Source organism: Pseudophryne corroboree, chromosome 10 (genome assembly GCF_028390025.1).
Source record: "Pseudophryne corroboree isolate aPseCor3 chromosome 10, aPseCor3.hap2, whole genome shotgun sequence".
Classification (NCBI taxonomy): domain Eukaryota; kingdom Metazoa; phylum Chordata; class Amphibia; order Anura; family Myobatrachidae; genus Pseudophryne; species Pseudophryne corroboree.
In genome coordinates, this window is record NC_086453.1 from 374,894,784 (window position 1) to 374,918,744 (window position 23,961).

At 51.9% G+C, this 23,961-nt stretch overlaps 1 protein-coding gene across 2 annotated transcripts in view; it reads left to right on the forward strand.

Annotated features, from left to right (window-relative positions):
- The first annotated feature begins 692 nt into the window (after positions 1-692).
- Positions 693-23,961, forward strand: part of STT3A (STT3 oligosaccharyltransferase complex catalytic subunit A) — a 32,832-nt gene continuing 9,563 nt past the window's right edge. The window contains exons 1-5 of one of the 2 annotated variants that reach the window (XM_063943781.1): positions 693-778; positions 19,627-19,752; positions 19,883-19,943; positions 23,019-23,140; positions 23,581-23,726. In XM_063943781.1, coding sequence (XP_063799851.1) covers positions 19,665-19,752; positions 19,883-19,943; positions 23,019-23,140; positions 23,581-23,726 — 417 coding nt within the window. In that variant the 5' untranslated portion in view covers positions 693-778; positions 19,627-19,664. Of the gene's footprint in view, positions 844-19,626; positions 19,753-19,882; positions 19,944-23,018; positions 23,141-23,580; positions 23,727-23,961 lie in introns of both variants that reach the window. The other variant, XM_063943780.1, reaches the window with a different exon arrangement.

Consider the following 23,961-nt stretch of genomic DNA (forward strand, 5'->3'; position numbering starts at 1 on the left):
TAAGGGGCTCTACCTGGCATAATGTGTATAAGTGGCGTTAATGTGTGGTATAATTTGAATAATGGAGGCTACTGTGCGATGTACTATGAATTGGTATTATTATGTGACAACGCCCCTTATCAATGAAGCCACGCCCCTAATATATTTTTTCCACGCGATTTCGGCACGCACTTTCCTGATTTTAAACATGGGGGACAGCACCAATTCCCTTTCTGGCACAGGGCACCAAAATGTCTAGTTACAGCACTGGTATCAAGTGTAGGACTAGTGCAGAGTTGCTCTGATTGCTATGGGCAACACCTCTTCTTCTCCCCTTTAGAAATGCTTGATAAATCCCCCACCCCCGCCCCCAAATGTGAGCAGCACCTCCTACAGTATGGTCAGGATAACATGTAATGAGCACTCTCCGACGCCTGGTGGCGCTGTCTCCCCCACAGCACTCGGGGACAGCCCTGACATTGACCGTGTGCGGTATTCCTCCTCCTCCCCGCCTGGTGGCGCTGTCTCCCCTCCCCAGCCCCGCGCGCCTTGCAGGAATGGACACGTCACTCCTCGCACCTCAACCGAACGTGGCCTTGCTGCAAGCGCTGCTGTGACAGTACACGAACATGGACACTCCCCTATCCGGACGCGTATACCCGGCAGCCAATGGCCTGCTGCCCCTTCGGCTTCCCTCAGCCGTCCTTGTTTGTTTCTCCCAATGAGAACGGAGACGGAAGCGCGGCTGGCCAATCAGGGGACGCGGCCGCTGTGGAGGCGGTGGCTGTCCAGCTGTCAGGTTAGGCTGAGAAAGTGTGGGGAGTTTGATGGGGAGAGTGAGGAGAGAGAAGCGGCCGCTACCAGGTGAGCGCGGGGCCCGGGGGTGCGGATGGGGGGGTCGCCGGGTGCCCGCACCCCACCTTTTAGATTACATTACACGCGTGCGTGTACAGGGGGCATCATTACCAGTACATGTATGTGTGCAGCATGCCATAGGGAGGCGTCCATTATGTTCCTGTGTCATCCTATCACTGGCTGGCCGCCCTGTGCGGGTCCCTCAGCGGCAGCACCCCAGGGTGTATACAGTGGGGCATGTGGGGTGGTACATCCCATTGTATACACACTGGCCTCTGTATAGGTCACCCTGTGCACTACCTGTGTGTGTATATATACTGTGTGTATGTATGTATGTATATATATATATATATATATACTGTTTGTGTATATATGTGTGTGTATGTATATATATATATACATACATACATACACACACACACACACACACACACACACACACACACACACACACTGTGTGTGTGACCCCCCCCCCCCCTCAATATACGAGGTGAGTCGGGGGCTCCTCCATTCTGTGTAGGTGCAGATAGCGCTGGCGGTGCGCGGGATGTGTGTACATAGATATAGGGGTATGTTACTGTAGTAAGTACAGTAGGTGCACATATGTGATGACATGTCCCGGGTGTGTTATTAGATGTGCCCCTATATGGAAGCATGCCGTGTGTTACCTGCGTGGCCGCTCAGTGCAGGAGGCCGGGGGTACTGAGTGGGGCTGGCTGGGTACGCTGACTCTGCGTTAGGGAGCTGCAGGACGGGACGCCCATCCTCGCTGTCGGGACTTGACCTGTCCTGCAGAGACACGCCTCAGTAATGATGGATGTTGTCTGCTCGCACATGAAGGTGTTTTCCCTGAAGGGTGTTTGCACCAGGATACAGCGGTGGTGGCTTTCTCTGTACATTGGGGGTCATTCACACTGACATGAGGGGGGATGCCCAGCACAGGGCTAGTCCGCCCCGCATGTCAGTGCTGCCCCCCGTGCTCCTTACGCAGAAGTGCAAAGGCATCGCACAGCAGTGATGCCTTTGCACTTCAAGAGTAGTTCCCGACCAGCGCAGCTTTAGCGTGCTGGCTGGGAGCTACTCGTCGCTCCCTGGCCTGCAGCGGCTGCGTTTGACGTCACGCAGCCGCCGTGGCCCGCCCCCCCAATGGTCCGGCCACGCCTGTGTTGGCCGGACCACGCCCCCTAAACGGCAGCTTAACACCGCCGTCCAGCCCCTTCCCGCCCAGCGACCGCCTCTGCCTCAGAGGTGATCGGTAGGTAACGACGGCTGACATGTGCTGGCGCATGCGCAGTTCCGACCCGATCGCTGCGCTGCGAGAAACTGCAGCGAACGATCGGGTCGGAATGACCCCCATTGTGTGTATCCGGTCTCCTGCTGTCCCGGTGGGGGAGGGGGATGGGGATCATGCTATGTAGGATATACCGAGGAGGGGAGATTGTCAGTGGGGGTAATTCAGACCTGATCGCTGGGCAGTGATTTTTGCTGTCCTGCGTTCAGGTAGTCGCCGCCTACAGGGGGAGGGTTTTTTGTGTATGCGGGTGTGCGTTCGCATTTGCAGGAGAACTGCATAAAGAGCAGTCTCTGCACAGCTCAGGACTTACCCGCTGCGATGATCGGGGCCAAAGATGACGTCATGAATCCTCCCACAAAACGCCGGGTCCCTCCTGCGTTTTTCCGGACATTTCCTAGAAACGGTCAGTTGACGCCCACAAACGTCCTCTTCCTGTCAGTCGTCTTGCGTTTGCCGGTGCAATTGAATTTCTTGCACCATCCCGTCGCTGACCGGCGCTCCCTGTCACTGCGGACCGTCACGCCTGCGCATTGTGGTGCATACGTATGCGCAGTTCAGACCTGATCGCCCCCTGTGCGGAAACACACAGCAGCAATCGGGTCTGAATTACCCCCGGTGTAGGATGTACCAAGGAGGGGAGTTTGTACAGGATGTACCCAGATCATACAGTGTAGGATGTACCGAGGAGGGGGGATCGTACAGTGTAGTATGTACCGAGGAGGGGGGATCGTACAGTGTAGGATGTACCGAGGGATCGTACAGTGTAGGATGTACCGAGGAGGGGGGATCGTACAGTGTACAGTGATCGCGCTAAGACCAAAAAAAAGTGGGTCCCAGGGACCCCTCACTTTTAAAAATTGGGGTCCTACTTGTCCTTTTCTGGGTCCCATCGGAATGAAGGTTTTAATTAGTCTTATTAATGATTCAAACATAAAAACACAAACTTGATTTGGACACTACAAAAGGGGTGCAAGGGGGAGGATGGGGTGACGATGCTGCTGGGCTGTGTAGCATACAGGACACCCCGCACTTTAGATGTACTTAGACATTTTGGTGACCTTGTGGCAGAAAGAGAATTGGTTCTCCCGCACTGAGACTGAAAACTGTGACAGTGCGCGCCGAAGGCGCGCTGGAATTTTTTAGGGGCGTAGCTTCGTGGGGTAGGGGCGTGGTCACATAATAGTACCAATTCACATTATTCCACACAGTAGTGCCGCTTATACACATTGCACCAGGTAGAACCTCCTATACACACTGAGCCAAGGAGAGCACGTTATTCACATTGCACCACACATTGCACCAGGTAGAGCACGTTATACACATTGCGCCACACATTGCACCAGGTAGAGCACGTTATACACATTGCGCCACACATTGCACCAGGTAGAGCACGTTATACACATTGCGCCACACATTGCACCAGGTAGAGCACGTTATACACATTGCGCCAGGTATAGCACGTTATTCACATTGCGCCAGGCAGAGCACGTTATTCACATTGCGCCAGGTAGAGCACTTAACAATTATATGATTAAAAAACAGGACAACATTATTAAATAATACATTTTCTATATGTAATGGCTTTATGGTGCCGCTATAATAGAGCCCCAGACTGGATTTAGACACTACAAAAGTGTTGTGGGGGAGGGAGGGTGACAATGCTGCTGGGCTGTTATCATATCGGAAGTATGCATTCAGGATCCTGGCTGTCGGGATCCCAGCAGCCGTAATACCGATGCCGGAATCCTGACAGCAGCCACAATACCAACACTGGCATCCAGAGGTGATCAGGATCCCGGCAACGATATCCTGACAGTCAGGATCCTGAAGGGAAGTATGCACTGCCGCCACTGGTTTAGCGTGCGGGTGGGAAGGGGGGGGGGGGGGGTTAGGATATGGTGTTGGGGAGGGTTAGGCTGCAGAGGGGGGGGGGGGGTATAAGTGTTAGGCACTAAGGGGGTGGGTTAGGTTTAGGCTGCGGGAAACGGAGGGTTAGGGGTGGGAGGTTAGGGTACCCTCTGCACTCGTCACTCTTGTCGGCTTTGCTGCGATCGGGATGCTGGTGTCGGTATACTAAATGCCAACATCCTGACGACGACTTCGGACACTTGGTACAACCACTGGATTTGAGTCATGCTGCCTGTAATTTATGTGCTGACTGATCAACTTCAGTGACAATCACTGTACTGGCTGCTTTTACAGTAACCAGCGGCAACCAGCAGTAACCAACAGCAACCAGCAGTAACCAACAAAGGCAGCCAGAACAGTGAGTGTCACTGAAGTTGATCAGTCAGCACATAAATTACAGGCAGCATGACTCGAATCCAGTGGTTGTATCAAGGGTCCTGTATGCTGCAGAGCCCAGCAGCACTGTCACCCTCTCGCCTCACCCCCACTCCATACCACAAAAATGTTGCGTTTAACACATGTTTGCAGGCGCCATGCAGCCCCCATCTCCGCCATCCCACCGATATGAGCAGCCCCCCAGCCGCCACCGCAAGTCCAGCTCACCCCTCCGCACAGCAAGCACAGTCCCCGGTCACCGGCGTTCAACATCCCCGCAGCACAGTGTGTAGCGCGCCGCAGAGCCGTCCTCACTGTCTGTCCGGCTCCCGTGAAGCTCCAGCGGGTGATCGGCGGGGGGGGGGCGTCCTCACTCTGTCCGGCTCCGTGAAGCTCCAGCGGGTGATCGGCGGGGGGGGGCGTCCTCACTCTGTCCGGCTCCCTTGAGGCTCCAGCGGGTGATCGGGGGGGGAGGCGGGCCGCACCGCCACAAGAGGACTTATAGAAGACCAGCTTCAGCGGAGCATCTTGCCCCCGGTGTGATGTGTGTGCGCGGTGTAGGGGGCGGGGCCTTCTGGGTGCATGCGGATAGAGAGATGCGGCGGCGATTGGATGAGGAGGCGCGGCGGTGATTGGATGGGAAGACAGAGTCTCCTATTGGTGCAGTGATACACAGCGCGTCCTATGGGACCCGCTAATTTTTTAAAACCGGGTACGTCTCTTCCTGTAGCGCGTAAAAACGCGCTATAGCGCGTATTTTGCGATCACTGAGTGTAGTATGTACCGAGGAGGGGGGATCGTACAGTGTAGTATGTACCGAGGAGGGGGGATCGTACAGTGTAGGATGTACCGAGGAGGGGGGATCGTACAGTGTAGGATGTACCGAGGAGGGGGGATCGTACAGTGTAGGATGTACCGAGGAGGGGGGATCGTACAGTGTAGGATGTACCGAGGGATCGTACAGTGTAGGATGTACCGAGGAAGGAGGATCGTACAGTGTAGGATGTACCGAGGAGGGGGGATCGTACCGTGTAGGATGTACCGAGGAAGGAGGATCGTACAGTGTAGGATGTACCGAGGAGGGGGGATCGTACAGTGTAGGATGTACCTAGGAGGGGGGATCGTACAGTGTAGGATGTACCGAGGAGGGGGGATCGTACAGTGTAGGATGTACCGAGGAGGGGGGATCGTACAGTGTAGGATGTACCGAGGAGGGGGGATCGTACAGTGTAGGATGTACCGAGGAGGGGGGAGGATCGTACAGTGTAGGATGTACCGAGGAGGGGGGAGGATCGTACAGTGTAGGATGTACCGAGGAGGGGGGATCGTACAGTGTAGGATGTACCGAGGAGGGGGGATCGTACAGTGTAGGATGTACCGAGGAGGGGGGATCGTACAGTGTAGGATGTACAGAGGAGGGGGGATCGTACAGTGTAGGATGTACCGAGGAGGGGGGATCGTACAGTGTAGGATGTACCGAGGAGGGGGGATCGTACAGTGTAGGATGTACCGAGGAGGGGGGATCGTACAGTGTAGGATGTACCGAGGAGGGGGGATCGTACAGTGTAGGATGTACCGAGGAGGGGGGATCGTACAGTGTAGGATGTACCGAGGAGGGGGGATCGTACAGTGTAGGATGTACCGAGGAGGGGGGATCGTACAGTGTAGGATGTACCGAGGAGGGGGGATCGTACAGTGTAGGATGTACCGAGGAGGGGGGATCGTACAGTGTAGGATGTACCGAGGAGGGGGGATCGTACAGTGTAGGATGTACCGAGGAGGGGGGATCGTACAGTGTAGGATGTACCGAGGAGGGATGGGGGGATCGTACAGTGTAGGATGTACAGAGGAGGGATCGTACAGTGGAGGATGTACCGAGGAGGGGGGATCGTACAGTGTAGGATGTACCATGGAGGGATCGTACAGTGGAGGATGTACCGAGGAGGGATGGGGGGATCATACAGTGGAGGCTGTACAGAGGAGGGGGGGATTGTACAGTGTAGGACGTAACGAGGAGGGATGGGGGGATCGTACAGTGTAGGATGTACCTAGGAGGGATGGGGGGATCGTACAGTGTAGGACGTACCGAGGAGGGAGGGGGGGTTTCGTACAGTGTAGGATGTAACGAGGAGGGGGGATCGTACAGTGTAGGATGTACCGAGGAGGGGGGATCGTACAGTGTAGGATGTACCGAGGAGGGGGGATCGTACAGTGTAGGATGTACCGAGGAGGGATGGGGGGATCGTACAGTGGAGGATGTACCGAGGAGGGATGGGAGGATCGTACAGTGTAGGATGTACCGAGGAGGGATGGGGGGGATCGTACAGTGTAGGACGTACCGAGGAGGGAGGGGGGGTTTCGTACAGTGTAGGCTGTAACGAGGAGGGGGGATAGTACAGTGTAGGTTGTAACGAGGAGGGATGGGAGGAGCGTATAGTATAGGATGTACTGAGGAGGGGGGGATCGTACAGTGTAGGATATACCGAGGAGGGGGGGGGGGGGTTGTACAGTGTAGGATGTACTGAGAAGGGGGGATCGTACAGTGTAGGATATACCGAGGAGGGGGGGTTGTACAGTGTAGGATGTACTGAGAAGGGGGGATTGTACAGTGTAGGATGTACCGAGGAGGGATGGGGGGGATCGTATAGTGTAGGATGTACTGAGGAGGGATGGGGGGATTGAACAGTGTAGGATGTAACGAGGAGGGATGGGGGGATCGTACAGTGTAGGATGTACCGAGGAGGGATGGGGGGATCGTACAGTGTAGGATGTAACGAGGAGGGGGGATCGTACAGTGTAGGATGTCTGTAGGATGTACCGAGGAGGGATGGGAGGATCGTACAGAGGAGGGGGGATCGTACAGTGTAGGACGTACCGAGGAGGGGGGATCGTACAGTGTAGGACGAACCGAGGGGGGGTTTCGTACAGTGTAGGATGTAACGAGGAGGGGGGATCGTACAGTGTAGGATGTACCGAGGAGGGATGGTAGGATCGTACAGTGTAGGACGTACCGAGGAGGGGGGATCGTACAGTGTAGGATGTACCGAGGAGGGGGGATCGTACAGTGTAGGATGTACCGAGGAGGGATGGTAGGATCGTACAGTGTAGGACGTACCGAGGAGGGGGGATCGTACAGTGTAGGATGTACCGAGGAGGGGGGATCGTATAGTGTAGGATGTACCGAGGAGGGGGGATCGTACAGTGTAGGATAAACTGAGGAGGGATGGTAGGATCGTACAGTGTAGGACGTACCGAGGAGGGGGGATCGTACAGTGTAGGATGTACCGAGGAGGGGGGATCGTACAGTGTAGGACGTACCGAGAAGGGGGGATCGTACAGTGTAGGACGTACTGAGGGAGCAGCCAGTAGAGCACATGGAATCCGGAGACCATCACATGAAATGTTATTGTTGCATGATACCCTGATCATAGCTTTATGTAAAGAGCCTGTCACACATTTATAGATGGATCAAAGAACAAAATGTCACCTGGCGCCAATTAAATATAATATATGTATAAATCGATATCTATTTGCCTGCTGCTCTGTATTATAACAGGGAGTATTCAACCCTTTTATATAAGAAAACAGAAAAGATAAATAAAAAGCGCTGGCAAACAGCAATATATCTAAAAAAAAATTTTTTTATTTATTTATCCTTATTTTTTCTTTTCATTTAATTTTCCATATAAAATCAATAAAAAAGAAACACTCTCAATATCTTCCAGTTGGTCAAAATTAGTGATAACTTTTATATTAATCCTGATGTGTCCACCGCCGCCGCTGACAGCGTCCCACGCCGCCTGACGGGTACCCCCGGCTGCTGCAGTTACTTCTACCTGGCCGCCGCTGATGTGTCCCCCCGCCGCCGCTGACGGCGTCACCCGCCGCCTGACAGGTACCCCAGGCTGCTGCAGTTACCTCTCCCTGGCCGCCGCTAACGAGTGTCCCCCTACCCCCCCACCCCCCCTGCCGCCGTTGACAGCTACCTCGGGTAGCCGATAGCAGCAGCAGGACGGGACACCGTGAGCGGACAAAACCGACAGTCTGATTTGGCCGCTCATTTGAATAGGGCTTGTCGGGTCCATTCCGACAAATGCATGTCGGAATGGACCCGACTTGAATGTACCCCATAATCTGCTATTAAACATACATTGTTTTTACATGTACACAAAAAAACAACCACCCTATACATCCAAGAAAAAAAGTCCTTTTATACAATGCTCAGCATATACATGGTATCCGTTCTCAATATACATTTGCAAGAAAAAGTATGTGAACCCTTTGGAATTTCCTGGATTTGTGCATAAATTGGTCATAAAATGTGTCCTGATCTTCATCTAAGTCACAACAATAGACAAATACAGTCTGCTGAAACTAATACCACACAAGCAATTATATGTTCTCATGTTTTTATTGAACACACCATGTAAACATTCACAGTGCAGGGTGGACAAAGTATGTGAACCCTTGGATTTAATAACTGGTTGACCCTCCTTTGGCAGCAATAACCTCAACCAAACGTTTCCAATAGTTGCATATCAGACCTGCACAACGTTCAGGGGGGATTTTGGACCATTCCTCTTTACAAAATGGTTTCAGTTCAGCAAAATTCTTGGGTTGTCTAGTATGAATCACTCTCGAGGTCATGCCACAGCATCTCAATCGGGTTGAGGTCAGGACTCTGACTGGGCCACTCCAGAAGGCGTATTTTCTTCTGTTCAAGCCATTCTGTTGTTGATCTACTTCTGTACTTTGGGTCGTTGTCCTGTTGCATCACCCATCTTCTGTTGAGCTTCAATTGGTGGACAGATGGCCATAAGTTCTCCTGCAAAATGTCTTGATAAACTTGGGAATTCATTTTTCTGTCTGATAGAAATCTGTCCAGGCCCTGAGACAGCAAAGCAGCCCCAAACCATGATTCCCCCTCCACCATACTTCACAGTTGGGATGAGGTTTTGATGTTGGTGTACTGTGCCTTTTTTTCTCCACACTAGTGTTGTGTGTTCCTTCCAAACAACTCATCTTTGGTTTCATCTGTCCACAGAATATTTTGCCAGTAGTGCTGTGGAACATTCAGGTGCTCTTTTGCAAACTTCAAACGTGCAGCAATTATTTTTTTGGACAGCAGTGGCTTCCTCCATGGTATCCTCCCATGAACTCCATTCTTGTTCAGTGTTTTACGTATGGTAGATTTGTCAACAGAGATGTTAGCATGTGCCAGAGATTTCTCTAAGTCTTTAGCTGACACTCTAGGATTCTTCTTTACCTCATTGAGCATTCTGCGCTGTGCTCTTGCAGTCATCTTTACAGGACGCCCACTCCTAGGCAGAGTAGCAACAGTGCTGAACTTTCTCCATTGATAGACACTTTGTCTTACCGTGGACTGATGAACATCAAGGCTTTTAGAGATACTTTTGTAACCCTTTCTTAATCGTAGGTCTTCTGAGAGCTTTTTTCTGCGAGGCATGGTTCACATCAGGCAATGCTTCTTGAGAATTGCAAACTCAAAACTGGTGTGTGTGTTTTTATAGGGCAGGGCAGCTTTAACCAACACCTCCAATCTCATCTCATTGATTGGACTCCAGGTTGGCTGACTCCTGACTCAAATTAGCTCTTGGAGATATCATTAGCCTAGGGGTTCACATACTTTGTCCACCCTGCACTGTGAATGTTTACATGGTGTGTTTAATAAAAACATGAGAACATATAATTGCTTGTGTGGTATTCGTTTCAGCAGACTGTGTTTGTCTATTGTTGTGACTTAGATGAAGATCAGAACACATTTTATGACCAATTTATGCACAAATCTAGGAAATTCCAAAGGGTTCACATACTTTTTCTTGCAACTGTATAGAGATCTCTCGGTATGGATATTTTATATTCTATTTTTAAACAGCTATTTTTCAATTCTGTTAGCGCAACAAATGAAGCTTTCATGCAGAAGCACACCAGGTTAGATAGTTTGTATCCAATTCTTGAAGTAGGTGTTAGTCTTATAGTTCCATTTAAGAAAAGATAGAGAAGTTTTCATGCAAAAACGTGTAGAATTAGAGGCTTAGTTGTTAATTAGTTATTATAAGCTTATTTGTTAGTAAGATCTTAAGGTCCGTACACATTAGACGATGTCGCTCTGTGAGCGACGTCATCTAATGTTTCCCCTCCCGGGCCGGCCTGTCGGCGGCCGACTGTACACACTGAGTGATATGACCGCTCTTATCGCTCAGTGACGTCACGCCTCTGCCAGCCCTGCATGCAGGTCGTGGACAACAGTCCAGATCCTGCATGCATGCACTGGCGACAGCGCCGATCAATGCCAACCCGTGGGGCCGCGCATCGGTCATCGCTGACGGGCATACACACTTGCCGATAAAATGAGCGACGTTGCTCAGGGAGGGGGAAGATGAGTGACATCGCTCATTTTATCGGCAAGTGTGTGTGGGCCTTTAGAACATGGCCATGTCATAAATAATTAGAGAAAATTTACCACGTCCTTCCTCTGATGCAACTCCTGGACCCCTGGCTCTGGAGCTGAATCCCTTTTATGAAGCCATGTCTGGAGGATATCACAGAAGTCTTCGAGAGATTGCCAGGATCGTGTTCTCCACAGTAGTAGATCAGCTGGTGTAAAATGTGATCTAAAAACGCGTTTCCCTGCCTGAATCACCTGTCAGCGGTTTCCTTAGTAAGTATGACTGCGGAAACTGCTGACGGTTGATTCAAGCTGTGAAACGCGTTTTTATTAGTGATGAGCGGATTCGGTTTTACTCGGTTCTCAAAACCAAATCTTATTGGCTCACTGATGTCACGTGTTTTGGATAGCCAATAAGATTCGGTTTTGAGAACAGAGTATAACCGAGTAAAACCGAATCCGCTCATCACTAGTTTTTATATCACATTTTACACCAGCTGATCTACTACTGTGGGCCCAATTTACCTTCTTTGTTTTCTATCCAGATTCCAGAAGAATCCTCCTGCAATTAGGACAGCTGGGTACACAGGGCAGTCAGGAACACACACATACAGGGCGTGACGGCTTCAGTGCTAAAAGCGATGAGCAGGCGGGATACGGTGGGGGGCCGAGATCTGCGCAGCTCCCCCCATGGACACTTCCCCATCCTCTATCCCTATCTTCTCGTGCATGTACAGAACGGTGAATGCTGATCACGGCAGAAGGGCCAACAGTAACTCATCTGGTGGTGGTGGGCCGCGTTCCATTGTTTTTTGGTTTGTTTTTAAAAAATAAATAAACTTGGGCCACAAAAGTATAGTTTGTGGACCACATGCGGGCAGCCAGTTTGACACGTCTGCACTCCAACATACTGATACTCCCATAGAAGGCACTTCTGTAAGTGATCACACAAGACGACTGGCTAACTACAGGCTTCGCAGCCCCCTGATCTGACCGAATAGTTGGCAAGTAAAAGTCTCGGGTTTGATCTTTATAGATACACAATTCATTTACTCTATGGAACGATTACCTTTTATTTATAATGATTATAAATCTATTTTAGTGCACAAACTATATTTAAAACACAGATGCAAAAAATGAATATTGTGAGAAAGCTGTGTCCTTTACAGTTGCCTGGCAAGGTCGCATCAAGTGTCAGAATGCCGGCATACTGATCAAAAGTATGCTGGACTGGGTTTTAGGATCAGGCTGCGGTGTGTGTGGGAGGTAGGTTTAGGCAGCGGGGGCAAGGTTAGGATTGGGGAGGGGGGGGGTTAAGGTCAGGCTGCGGTAAGTTACGCCGCTTACCCACCAGATGTCTGGATCCTCCACATCGCAATGTCACTGTCAGTATTCTGACCGCCGGGATTCCGATACCAACCCCTGAATGAGACCTCCCCCTACCGTCTGTGCCACTTAATGTCGTGACTGGGATCTCATGATTTTTACCCATTTTGGCAAAACTGCATAAATGAGACCGCACGATTATACATTACTCCATTATCAAAGCAACAATCCTGTTCATATAATGCTCTGTAATACAGATACCACTGAGACATAAGAAGAATCTTGGTATTTACCATTTGTGCAATAAAAAAAAAATATCACCTCCACAGCTACTGGGTGCCTAAACTGAGCAAAAATTGAATTGCTCCATTTTGCTCCCCCTGGTGGTTGCTGCAGGGTAAAACAATTGAATTGGCCCCATTTTGTACAGGCACACGGGGGGGTCATTCTGAGTTGATCGCTAGCTGCCGTTGTTTGCTGCGTAGCGATCAGTGAATAAAACGGCTAATCTGCGTATGCACTGCAATGCGCACACGCGTGTCGTACGGGTATGAAGTCCATTGTTTTGCACTGGTTCTAGCGACGATTCCAATCGCACAGCTGAACGCAAGGAGATTGACAGGAAGTGGGAGTTTCTGGGTGTCAACTGACCGTTTTCTGGGAATGTTTGGAAAACCGTAGGCGTGGCCGGGTGTTTGCTGGGCGTGTATCTGACGTCATTACCGTGTCACTCGTCGCAGCAATCATCGCACAGAATAAGTAACTACAGGGCTGGTCTTGTTCTGCACAAAAAGATTTTGCAGGCGCTCTGCTGCACAGGCGTTCGCACTCCTGCAAAGCGAAAATACGCTCCACCGTGGGCGGCGACTATTCGTTTGCACGGCTGCTAAAAACTGCTAGCGAGCGATCAACTCAGAATGACCCCCCATGATGTAATGAGCGGAGAGGCTTTGGAATGCCTCTCTGTGCTCTGACTTCTATTTATTGTAAGATCATTTCCCTCTGCTTCACGACTGCGCTCGGTATATTTTACCATCATAGTTGTTACGCCGTCATTCATCATGTGACAATAATGAAGCGTCAACATGACGAGAATGTGAACACTGTTTTAAAGGTCAAAGTAGTGCTGACCATGGTGTAAATATCGGCATTTTCCATATGTCGACATTTCAACCATCTTAAGATCATGGATGTCGACATTATCATCGTTGACATGGAGACTGCATCCCCTCACGACTTGCTGGGAGTCTGTAATTTGTAACCTCCAGAGAGATTTTGAAAAGGAGATACTGATTTTAGCTGCCACTGCGTTCACATGATGCAGCTCACTGAATAAAGAGAATATTCAGTTTGGTGTAAAAGTGAGAGCTGTTTGCATCGGAAAACATTGCATTTGCTTTTAGGTACAATATGACTGGTGAGGAGATTGTGCGCAGGAGAACTAGTCAGGCGTTGCAGTCTCACGGGGTTTTGGATTGGTCCACGCAGTCGCACCCAGTTTCAGACCGTGCAATACATGTAATAGTCTGTGTGATTTCAACGACTTGGCCACTAGATGTAAACCGTCAATAATTGAAAAGGCAGAACCAACCAAATATTTCCGCATTAATTCTTGCGGCTACATTGGTGAAACCTCGCCGCTGCCTGCATCTGGAAGGTTATTCTACTCATCCCAATGTTTTGGAAATGTTCCAACCACCTTATTATCCCCCCTTAGAGACACTTTGTTGGCGTCCCTCTCTGGTATAGGCAGAGGCGTCACTAGGGTTGGTGTCACCCGGTGTGGTAACTCATGGTGTCACCCCCCACGGACGTCCTCCCGTAGCACACCACACGGTTTCTTATCAGTGTGTGTGTATATATATATATATATATATATATATATATATATATATATATATATATATATATATATATATATATATATATACACACACATACATACACACACACACACACACACACACACACACACACATACCTATACACACATACGGTGATCGAAGTGGGATTTTGAAGTGGGGGTATGGAAAATTGAAAGGGGTAGTGTCCACTCGATGGTGTACTGTGGCAGATGCCGAAAATGGGGTGTGGTCAATCAGAAGGCGGTTGTCCTTAAGAGGCACTGGGTGAGAGGGAGGACACATGGTGGAGGAAGGGACTGAGGAGGCCGGGGGCATTAGGTGAGAGGGGGATGCAGGGTGGGAGAAAGACATAATGGATAGAGGGACAGAGGAAGGGGGAGATGCTGGGTGGGAGAGGATGCAGAGTGGGAGGACGACAAACTGGGAATGGGGACGCTGGGTGGGAGAGGACGCAGGGTGGGAGGGGGACATACTGGGGATTGGGACGCTGGGTGGGAGAGGACGCAGGGTGGGAGGGGGACATGCTGAAGATTGGGACGCTTGGTGGGAGAGGGACATGCTGGGGATTGGGACGCTGGGTGGGAGAGGACGCAGAGTGGAAGGGGGCATACTGGGGATTGGGACGCTGGGTGGGAGAGGACACAAAGTGGGAGAGGGACATACTGGGGATTGGGACGCTGGGATTGGAGAGGACGCAGAGTAGGAGGGGGACATACTGGGGATTGGGACGCTGGGTGGAAGAGGACGCAGAGTGGGAGGGGGACATACTGGGGATTGGGACGCTGGGTGGGAGAGGACGCAGAGTGGGAGGGGGACATACTGGGGATTGGGATGCTGGGTGGGAGAGGATGCAGAGTGGGAAGGGGCATACTGGGGATTGGGACGCTGGGTGGGAGAGGATGCAGAGTGGGAGAGGGACAGACTAGGGATTGGGACACTGGGTGGGAGAGGGACAGAATAGGGATTGGGACACTGGGTGGGAGAGGGACAGAATAGGGATTGGGACACTGGTTGGGAGAGGACACAGGGTGCGAGTACATACTGAGGATTGGGACGCTGGGTGGGAGAGGATGCAGAGTGGAAGAGGGACAGACTTGGGATTGGGACACTGGGTGGGAGAGGACGCAGAGTGGGAGAGGGGCAGATTAGGGATTGGGACACTGGGTGGGAGAGGGACAGACTAGGGATTGGGACACTGGGTGGGAGAGGATGTAGGGTGGGATGACATACTGGGGATTGGGACGCTGGGTGGGAGAGGATGCAGAGTGGGAGAGGGACAGACTAGGGATTGGGACACTGGGTGGGAGAGGGACAGAATAGGGATTGGGACACTGGGTGGGAGAGGGACAGAATAGGGATTGCGACACTGGTTGGGAGAGGACACAGGGTGGGAGTACATACTGAGGATTGGGACGCTGGGTGGGAGAGGATGCAGAGTGGAAGAGGGACAGACTTGGGATTGGGACACTGGGTGGGAGAGGACGCAGAGTGGGAGAGGGGCAGATTAGGGATTGGGACACTGGGTGGGAGAGGGACAGACTAGGGATTGGGACACTGGGTGGGAGAGGATGTAGGGTGGGATGACATACTGGGGATTGGGACGCTGGGTGGGAGAGGATGCAGAGTGGGAGAGGGACAGACTAGGGATTGGGACACTGGGTGGGAGAGGACGCAGAGTGGGAGAGGGACAGACTAGGGATTGGGACACTGGGTGAGAGAGGACGCAGAGTGGGAGAGGGACAGACTAGGGATTGGGACACTGGGTGGGAGAGGATGTAGGGTGGGAGGACATACTGGGGATTGGGACGCTGGGTGGGAGAGGATGCAGAGTGGGAGAGGGACAGACTAGGGATTGGGACACTGGGTGGGAGAGGATGCAGAGTGGGAGAGGGACAGACTAGGGATTGGGACACTGGGTAAGAGAGGACGCAGAGTGGGAGAGGGACAGACTAGGGATTGGGACACTGGGTGGGAGAGGGACAGACTAGGGATTGGGACACTGGGGGGGAGAGGATGCAGACAGGGAGGGGGACATACTGGGGATTGGGACACTGGGTGGGAGAAGATGCAGGGTGGGAGAGGGACAGACTGGGGATTGGGACACTGGGTGGGAGAAGATGCAGGGTGGGAGAGGGACAGACTGGGGATTGGGACACTGGGTGGGAGAAGATGCAGGGTGGGAGAGGGACAGACTGGGGATTGGGACGCTGGGTTGGAGAGGAACATACTAGAGATTGTCATTTAATTTAAAAGCCTACCAGCTCCAGCGGCGGCAGGTACAGGAACCAAGTGCCCGGCGGTGGTCCTTCAGCGGCAGGGACGAGATCCAGGCGCATCTCCTGTGCGCGCCTCGCGGTGCTCCGGCGGTGGCAGGCAGGGAGGAGAGCCGGGTACCCCGCTAGCTGCAAAGACGGGAGCCGGGCGCACCCCACGTGGGCACCATGCACTCGACTCCCATTCTCCCTCACAGAATGGTCTGCCCTGCGGTGCCGGCGTGCGCGATGACGTCACGGGAGTGATGTCCTGCACCCGGCATCTATAGATTGCGGCTGTACAGATTCGGCGGCGCCGTGGAGGTGAAAATAGTTAGGCCGGGCGGGTGTCTGTATAACTGGCGGAAGTGAGTGTGGGTGTACAACTTTTTTTGGTGTCACCCCATTGAAGGGTGACACCTGGGTGCGGGCCGCACCCCCCGCACCCCCCTCATGACGCCACTGGGTATAGGTTCAGCACACGGCACATCCGCTTAATTTTTATCAGCACTGATATTAACATTGATCCTGGAAGTCAGATTTTGTCTTGCATGCCACGGACACCTTAGTGGGGTGGTGTTTTTCTTTCTTTTAAACACATAACCAAGTCACTGTAGACGAGAGATACGGCGCAATACAACAATTCAATTCCGCCCACTGAATTCAACAAGAGCACGAGCGCATTCTCTCGTGTCTTGCAGGACAGTAATTAGCAAAAGGCCACTGTTAGGTTGTGCACGATCCCAGTAAACTAATGTTGGGCACACACTAAGTGATGTGTTCCCCAGCCGATGGCACGACCAATAGAACAATATATCGCGTGATAGATCGTCAGTGGCCTCATTTGATATGTATGCCGCTGTAGCCAGGACGACCCAACAAACGGCCGGTGGGACTGCGCGATCACAGGTACACACTAGACAATAAGGCCGCGTCCACCCAAGGTCTCGCTTGCGGGAGCCGGTTGGACGCTGCTCTAAGCGGCGGCTGTGACATCCTCCGGTGCTGCTCTCCCCCCGTCTGCCCGCGGCTCTCCCGGGCTCTGCTCCCGCATCTCACTTCGACTTTTTTTTTAAGTCGAATTGAGATGGTCGAAAAGGGGGCCAAAACCGCTTTCGACACAAGCACGTGGATCGGCAGCTATTCCGCCGATCCACGTACTTTTTGACAAGCTGAGTTCCTTGACTTGTCGAATAATTTGGGGTTAGATTGAATCAGTCGGAATCCCTTCCGACTTAAAAAAGTCGAAAACGGACTTCTTTTCGACAGACCTCAGCTTTCAACTTAATTTGAATATACCCCTTAATGTCCTCCAGGGTAAGGGGAGGAACCTGATCCGGGAAATATAGGTGGGTACACACTAGTAGATATATCTGCTGATCAATTGATCTGCAGATATATCTATGGACGGATCGAGCAGTGTGTTCAGCATACACACTGCTCGATCCGTCGGGGACTGACGTCATGAACTGGGCGGGCGTGTATACCCGCCCGCCCAGTTCAGCTGTCAATCACCGCCGGCCGCCGCAGCATATGTACGGTCGGTCGGCCGACCGCCCCGTACACACACAGCGACGCGCCAATATATCGGTAGATATATTGGCCGTCGGCTGTGCTGCGGGGCTGATGCGATACGTCTGTGAACGACGGAGTTCACAGACGTAACGGCCGTACACACTGGCCGACGGTCCCGCGATATATCGGCCGTTCAAGAGAACGGCCGATATATCGACCAGTGTGTACGGGCCTTAAGAGTGAAAGATGCAGGATTCGGAGAGGGACTGATTGGGGGTGAGTGAGAGGAGATTGAGGAGAGGTCATGTGGGATAGATTTATTTTTGGAGGCGAAGCGTTGATGATGGTGAGGATTGGGAGGAGATGAGAGATGTAGGACTGATTAGATAAACCAAGTGCAGAACTGTAGCAGGACTGGATGTAGTTGAAAGGGGAGGAATTCACCAAGAGTGATATTTCATCCTGAGGCGCTCAGCAGGCTAAGGGGAGAAGTTGATTGTTTTTAAGTGTTGGGTATGGTATGCCGACGGCTGGGATCCCGGCGATCAGCATACCGACGCCGGGATCCTGGACACCAGAATGCCTGCAGGGGGGCGAGCGCAAAAAAATCCCTTGCGGGTTTACTGCGCTCACCATGCTGCGGGCTCTACTCCCACTCTATGGGTGTCGTGGACCAGCACGACTCGGAATAACCCGTTAGCCCGGAATTCTGACTGTCTGCATTGTCAGTGGTCAGGATCCCGACTGCCGGCAGTGTTACCGCACCCCGTTTTTAATGCGGCTATTAGTTTAGGGCGCACGACTGAGCGATTCAATTGTTGCTGCGTTGGTGTGCGAATAGCTGCGGCTGCGCACTGGGGCGGCCAATAACGGGATCGGTTGGATCCCGGCCTAAAATGGTCCTAGTTCCAATCCCGGGGATTTCGGGATTGGTCAGCAACTTCGTTTTTTATATGCCTGGTAGCGTTGAGCTCAGACGCTGTTCAGCTCGCCGTGCTCACCTCCCCCCGGCTCCGGCTGGGCGCACTGTCAGAAGTCATGCTGCGCAGCCACCTGCCCAGCCGCCGAACCTCACCGCCACACTGCCTGCTCAGCCACCGGATATCGTAGGAAGTGTCCCACCCTCCCGTCCAGATTGTTGTGAGTTATCTGGGCTGGGGGGATGGGACACATTGAAATGCAGCCAATACCGGGATTGAAAAAATGGCCTGGGATTGGCCACCCTACTGCACACATTTCAGCTCGCAGCCCCTGGAGGCACTTTTCCCGTCCTACCCATTGGGTTAGTCGCTTTACACGGCTCAAACCTGTCTAGTTGGGCATGATAATTAAAGGACACCCAAAGCGATTGAATTGCAGCACTAGGCGCATATTAATTATTGTGTTTTAAAAAAAACCCCAAAAACAATTGAATTCCCTCCTAAGAGCACTGTTGATAATGGCGGGCTGAAGGGGAGTTGACCTAGGATGTTTGTTACTGCCAGGGCAGGAAGTAAAAGATAGAGGTGAGGGTGCGGTTATGAAGAGTGGCCGTTTGGTCAGGGCAGTAATGGGGTAGAGGAGATTCCAACAAGGAGGAGAAGCTGGAGGTGGAAGAGGAACTAACCTACCAGTATGTCATACCCAGGCAAAGTCCAAACGCAGGGGCTTTGTTCCGCTCACCCCCTGCCGGCATTCTGACGGTTCGGGATTCCGGCTTCGGTATCTTGACCGCTGGGATCCCGTACCCAACCCGTTATAAGTAATTAGTCGCGTGACTCCCAGAATGCTGCCTCTCTGTTACCTATAGGAATATACACTGTGTGTCTTGCATTCTTTGTGTACAGTTTACCCTCTTCTGTCTTGCAGGTGTATAAGTGTTGTGTGTCCCATCCCTACATGTGAAGATGACTAGACTAGGATTCCTCCGGCTGTCCTACGAGAAACAGGACACTCTCCTCAAACTCCTCATCCTGTCCATGGCCGCAATTCTCTGTGAGTGTCCGCCTCCTCCTGCGTCTCCATAATCTCTCTCTCGTATTGGTGTAGCCCCTGTATATCTCTATACTGGTGTGCACCCTCTCTGTGTGACTGTATCGCATTAATGTCCTTTATGTGCTTTCAGCTTTCTCCACCAGGTTGTTCTCCGTGCTGCGGTTTGAGAGCGTCATCCACGAGTTTGATCCGTAAGTTGTGTTTTATCACCTAAATGCATGATTATTTATGGAGGTGGTGGCCGGGGAGTAGCTGCACCAGACAGACCGGTTCTTGTACTGTTTTGTGTGTGTGTGATGGCGATAGATTAAAGTGATGACTCGCGTGTCTACATTCCACACCCCTGGTTCTTACAGCCTGCATTATGGTATATACGATGCTCTCTGTAGTGGTTATGCTGCCTGTTTAAATTCCTGGGATTATTCAGCCTGGTCACCTGGGGTCTGGAGCTGTAAATACATTAAGTATGTCCCCATTCCATGATGTCACATTGACGCGGGATTGAACGGCAGTCTGCAAGTAGCTGCTATCTCCTGCCTTGCGTTCAGTCACTGCAGCGCATACACATCGGTGCCCTGTGTTTGTATGGAGTTTGCGTTCAGTCACTGCAGCGCATACACATCGGAGCCCTGTGTTTGCATGGACTTTGCGTTCAGTCAGTGCAGCGCATACACATCGGAGCCCTGTGTTTGCATGGAGTTTGCGTTCAGTCACTGCAGCGCATACACATCGGAGCCCTGTGTTTGCATGGACTTTGCGTTCAGTCACTGCAGCGCATACACATCTGTGCCCTGTGTTTGCATGGACTTTGCGTTCAGTCACTGCAGCGCATACACATCGGTGCCCTGTGTTTGTATGGAGTTTGCGTTCAGTCACTGCAGCGCATACACGGCGGTGCCCTGTGTTTGTATGGAGTTTGCATGCAGTCACTGCAGCACATACACATCGGTGCCCTGTGTTTGTATGGAGTTTGCGTTCAGTCACTGCAGCGCATACACGTCCGTGCCCTGTGTTTGCATGGAGTTTGCATTCAGTCACTGCAGCGCATACATGTCGGTGCCTTGTGTTTGTATGGACTTTGCATTCAGTCACTGCAGCGCATACGCGTCGGTGTCCTGTGTTTGTATGGACTTTGCATGCAGTCACTGCAGCGCATACACGTCGGTGCCCTGTGTTTGCATGGAGTTTGCATTCAGTCACTGCAGCGCATGCACGTCGGTGCCCTGTGTTTGCATGGACTTTGCATTCAGTCACTGCAGCGCATGCACGTCGGTGCCCTGTGTTTGTATGGAGTTTGCATGCAGTCACTGCAGCGCATGCACGTCGGTGCCCTGTGTTTGTATGGAGTTTGCATTCAGTCACTGCAGCGCATGCACGTCTGTGCCCTGTGTTTGCATGGACTTTGCATGCAGTCACTGCAGCGCATGCACGTCGGTGCCCTGTGTTTGCATGGACTTTGCATTCAGTCACTGCAGCGCATGCACGTCGGTGCCCTGTGTTTGCATGGACTTTGCATTCAGTCACTGCAGCGCATGCACGTCTGTGTCCTGTGTTTGTACGGACTTTGCATTCAGTCACTGCAGCGCATGCACGTCGGTGCCCTGTGTTTGTATGGAGTTTGCATGCAGTCACTGCAGCGCATGCACGTCGGTGCCCTGTGTTTGTATGGACTTTGCATTCAGTCACTGCAGTGCATGCACGTCGGTGCCCTGTGTTTGCATGGAGTTTGCGTTCAGTCACTGCAGCGCATACACGTCGGTGCCCTGTGTTTGCATGGAGTTTGCGTTCAGTCACTGCAGCGCATACACGTCGGTGCCCTGTGTTTGCATGCAGTCACTGCAGCGCATACACGTCGGTGCCCTGTGTTTGTATGGACTTTGCATTCAGTCACTGCAGCGCATGCACGTCGGTGCCCTGTGTTTGCATGGACTTTGCATTCAGTCACTGCAGCGCATGCACGTCGGTGCCCTGTGTTTGCATGGACTTTGCATTCAGTCACTGCAGCGCATGCACGTCGGTGCCCTGTGTTTGCATGGACTTTGCATTCAGTCACTGCAGCGCATGCACGTCGGTGCCCTGTGTTTGTATGGACTTTGCATTCAGTCACTGCAGCACATACACATTGGTGCCCTGTGTTTGTATGGAGTTTGCATGCAGTCACTGCAGCGCATACACGTCGGTGCCCTGTGTTTGCATGGACTTTGCATTCAGTCACTGCAGCGCATACACGGCGGTGCCCTGTGTTTGTATGGAGTTTGCATGCAGTCACTGCAGCGCATGCACGTCGGTGCCCTGTGTTTGTATGGACTTTGCATTCAGTCACTGCAGCGCATGCACGTCGGTGCCCTGTGTTTGTATGGAGTTTGCGTTCAGTCACTGCAGCGCATGCACGTCGGTGCCCTGTGTTTGTATGGAGTTTGCGTTCAGTCACTGCAGCGCATACACGGCGGTGCCCTGTGTTTGCATGGAGTTTGCATGCAGTCACTGCAGCACATACACATCGGTGTCCTGTGTTTGTATGGAGTTTGCGTTCAGTCACTGCAGCGCATACACGTCCGTGCCCTGTGTTTGCATGGAGTTTGCATTCAGTCACTGCAGCGCATACATGTCGGTGCCTTGTGTTTGTATGGACTTTGCATTCAGTCACTGCAGCGCATACGCGTCGGTGTCCTGTGTTTGTATGGACTTTGCATGCAGTGCATACACGTCGGTGCCCTGTGTTTGCATGGACTTTGCATTCAGTCACTGCAGCGCATACACGGCGGTGCCCTGTGTTTGCATGGAGTTTGCATTCAGTCACTGCAGCGCATACACGTCGGTGCCCTGTGTTTGTATGGACTTTGCATTCAGTCACTGCAGCGCATACACGTCGGTGCCCTGTGTTTGTATGGAGTTTGCATGCAGTCACTGCAGCGCATACACGTCTGTGCCCGCCTGTGACTTTATGCAACTGCCGGTACAAACTCCGTCCCTTGCCTACATCCGTGCGGCCGAATGTGAAAGGACTGAGACGCCCACTGTTAGTGTCCATACCGATTTGTGCGTCCTTACACGCCACCATCTGTCGCACTCTACTCTTGCACCAGCCGTATAGCAGGTGCCGTTTCTCTGTCTGGCCATGGCCTCCTATGGCTGCGGCTGTGCATTTGGGAACACCGCGTTGACGCACTGTGTATAAGCGTAGGACTGTCCCTGCCACTGTCCTGCTCTCCTTACGGCCGATCTGCCAGTGCTTGATGTTTGGTTTCCAACGTTTTCTCTTCCAGGTATTTCAACTACCGGACCACCCGGTTCCTGACAGAGGAAGGGTTCTATAAGTTCCTGAATTGGTTCGATGACCGAGCATGGTATCCCCTGGGGAGAATTATAGGGGGAACCATCTACCCAGGTAGGTTTGCTGGAAGAGCATTGTTACAGTAATCAGGCGGCCTTTTCTTAAGAGAAACTCTCTTCATTTGTGTTTATCATTATTAAGTTCAACAGCAGCGAGGAGGAGGATATTTAACCATAAGAGCTAGTCACGTCTGCAGCTGCGGTGCTTGGCTTATGCTCATGAGACGAAGACAGAGATTTGTGTTACTGTAATGTGGGTGCAGCTTATTCATTGGGACCATCTTACCAGTGCCTCCTACAGGACAGACGTGGTCATGCAGTACCTGTGACCATCACAGGTCAGGGCAGATACGGGAGGCCCAGGACCCTACAGCCCAGCTGCCAGAATGAAACTTATTGTTGCTCTTGCGACCGCATTATGTCATGCCCACAAATATGAAGCAGTGTGTGAAATCTGTCTGCTAATTCTGCTCGCTCTTCATGCTTCCGCCACAGGTTTGATGATAACATCAGCAGCGTTTTACCACACTATGCACTTCTTCCACATCACCATCGACATCAGGAATGTATGCGTGTTCCTAGCGCCTCTCTTCTCCTCCTTCACCACTATCGTCACTTATCACCTGACCAAAGAGCTGAAGGTAAGTGAGGCTACACTGCGTAGGTCTCCTCTGTGTGTGTCTGTATCTGTGTAGCCGGGCTGATACGGGTAGTCAAGGTGCAAAAATGGATTTCAAATTTCTATCTTTGTTTTAAAGAGCAAATAAAGCCAGTGTATGACATTAATATTAACGGCTGTGTGTCACTCTGCTGGATGGTATACCGGGAACACCTAACTTGATTACACTAGGCCAGTGGTTCCCAAACTTTTTTGAA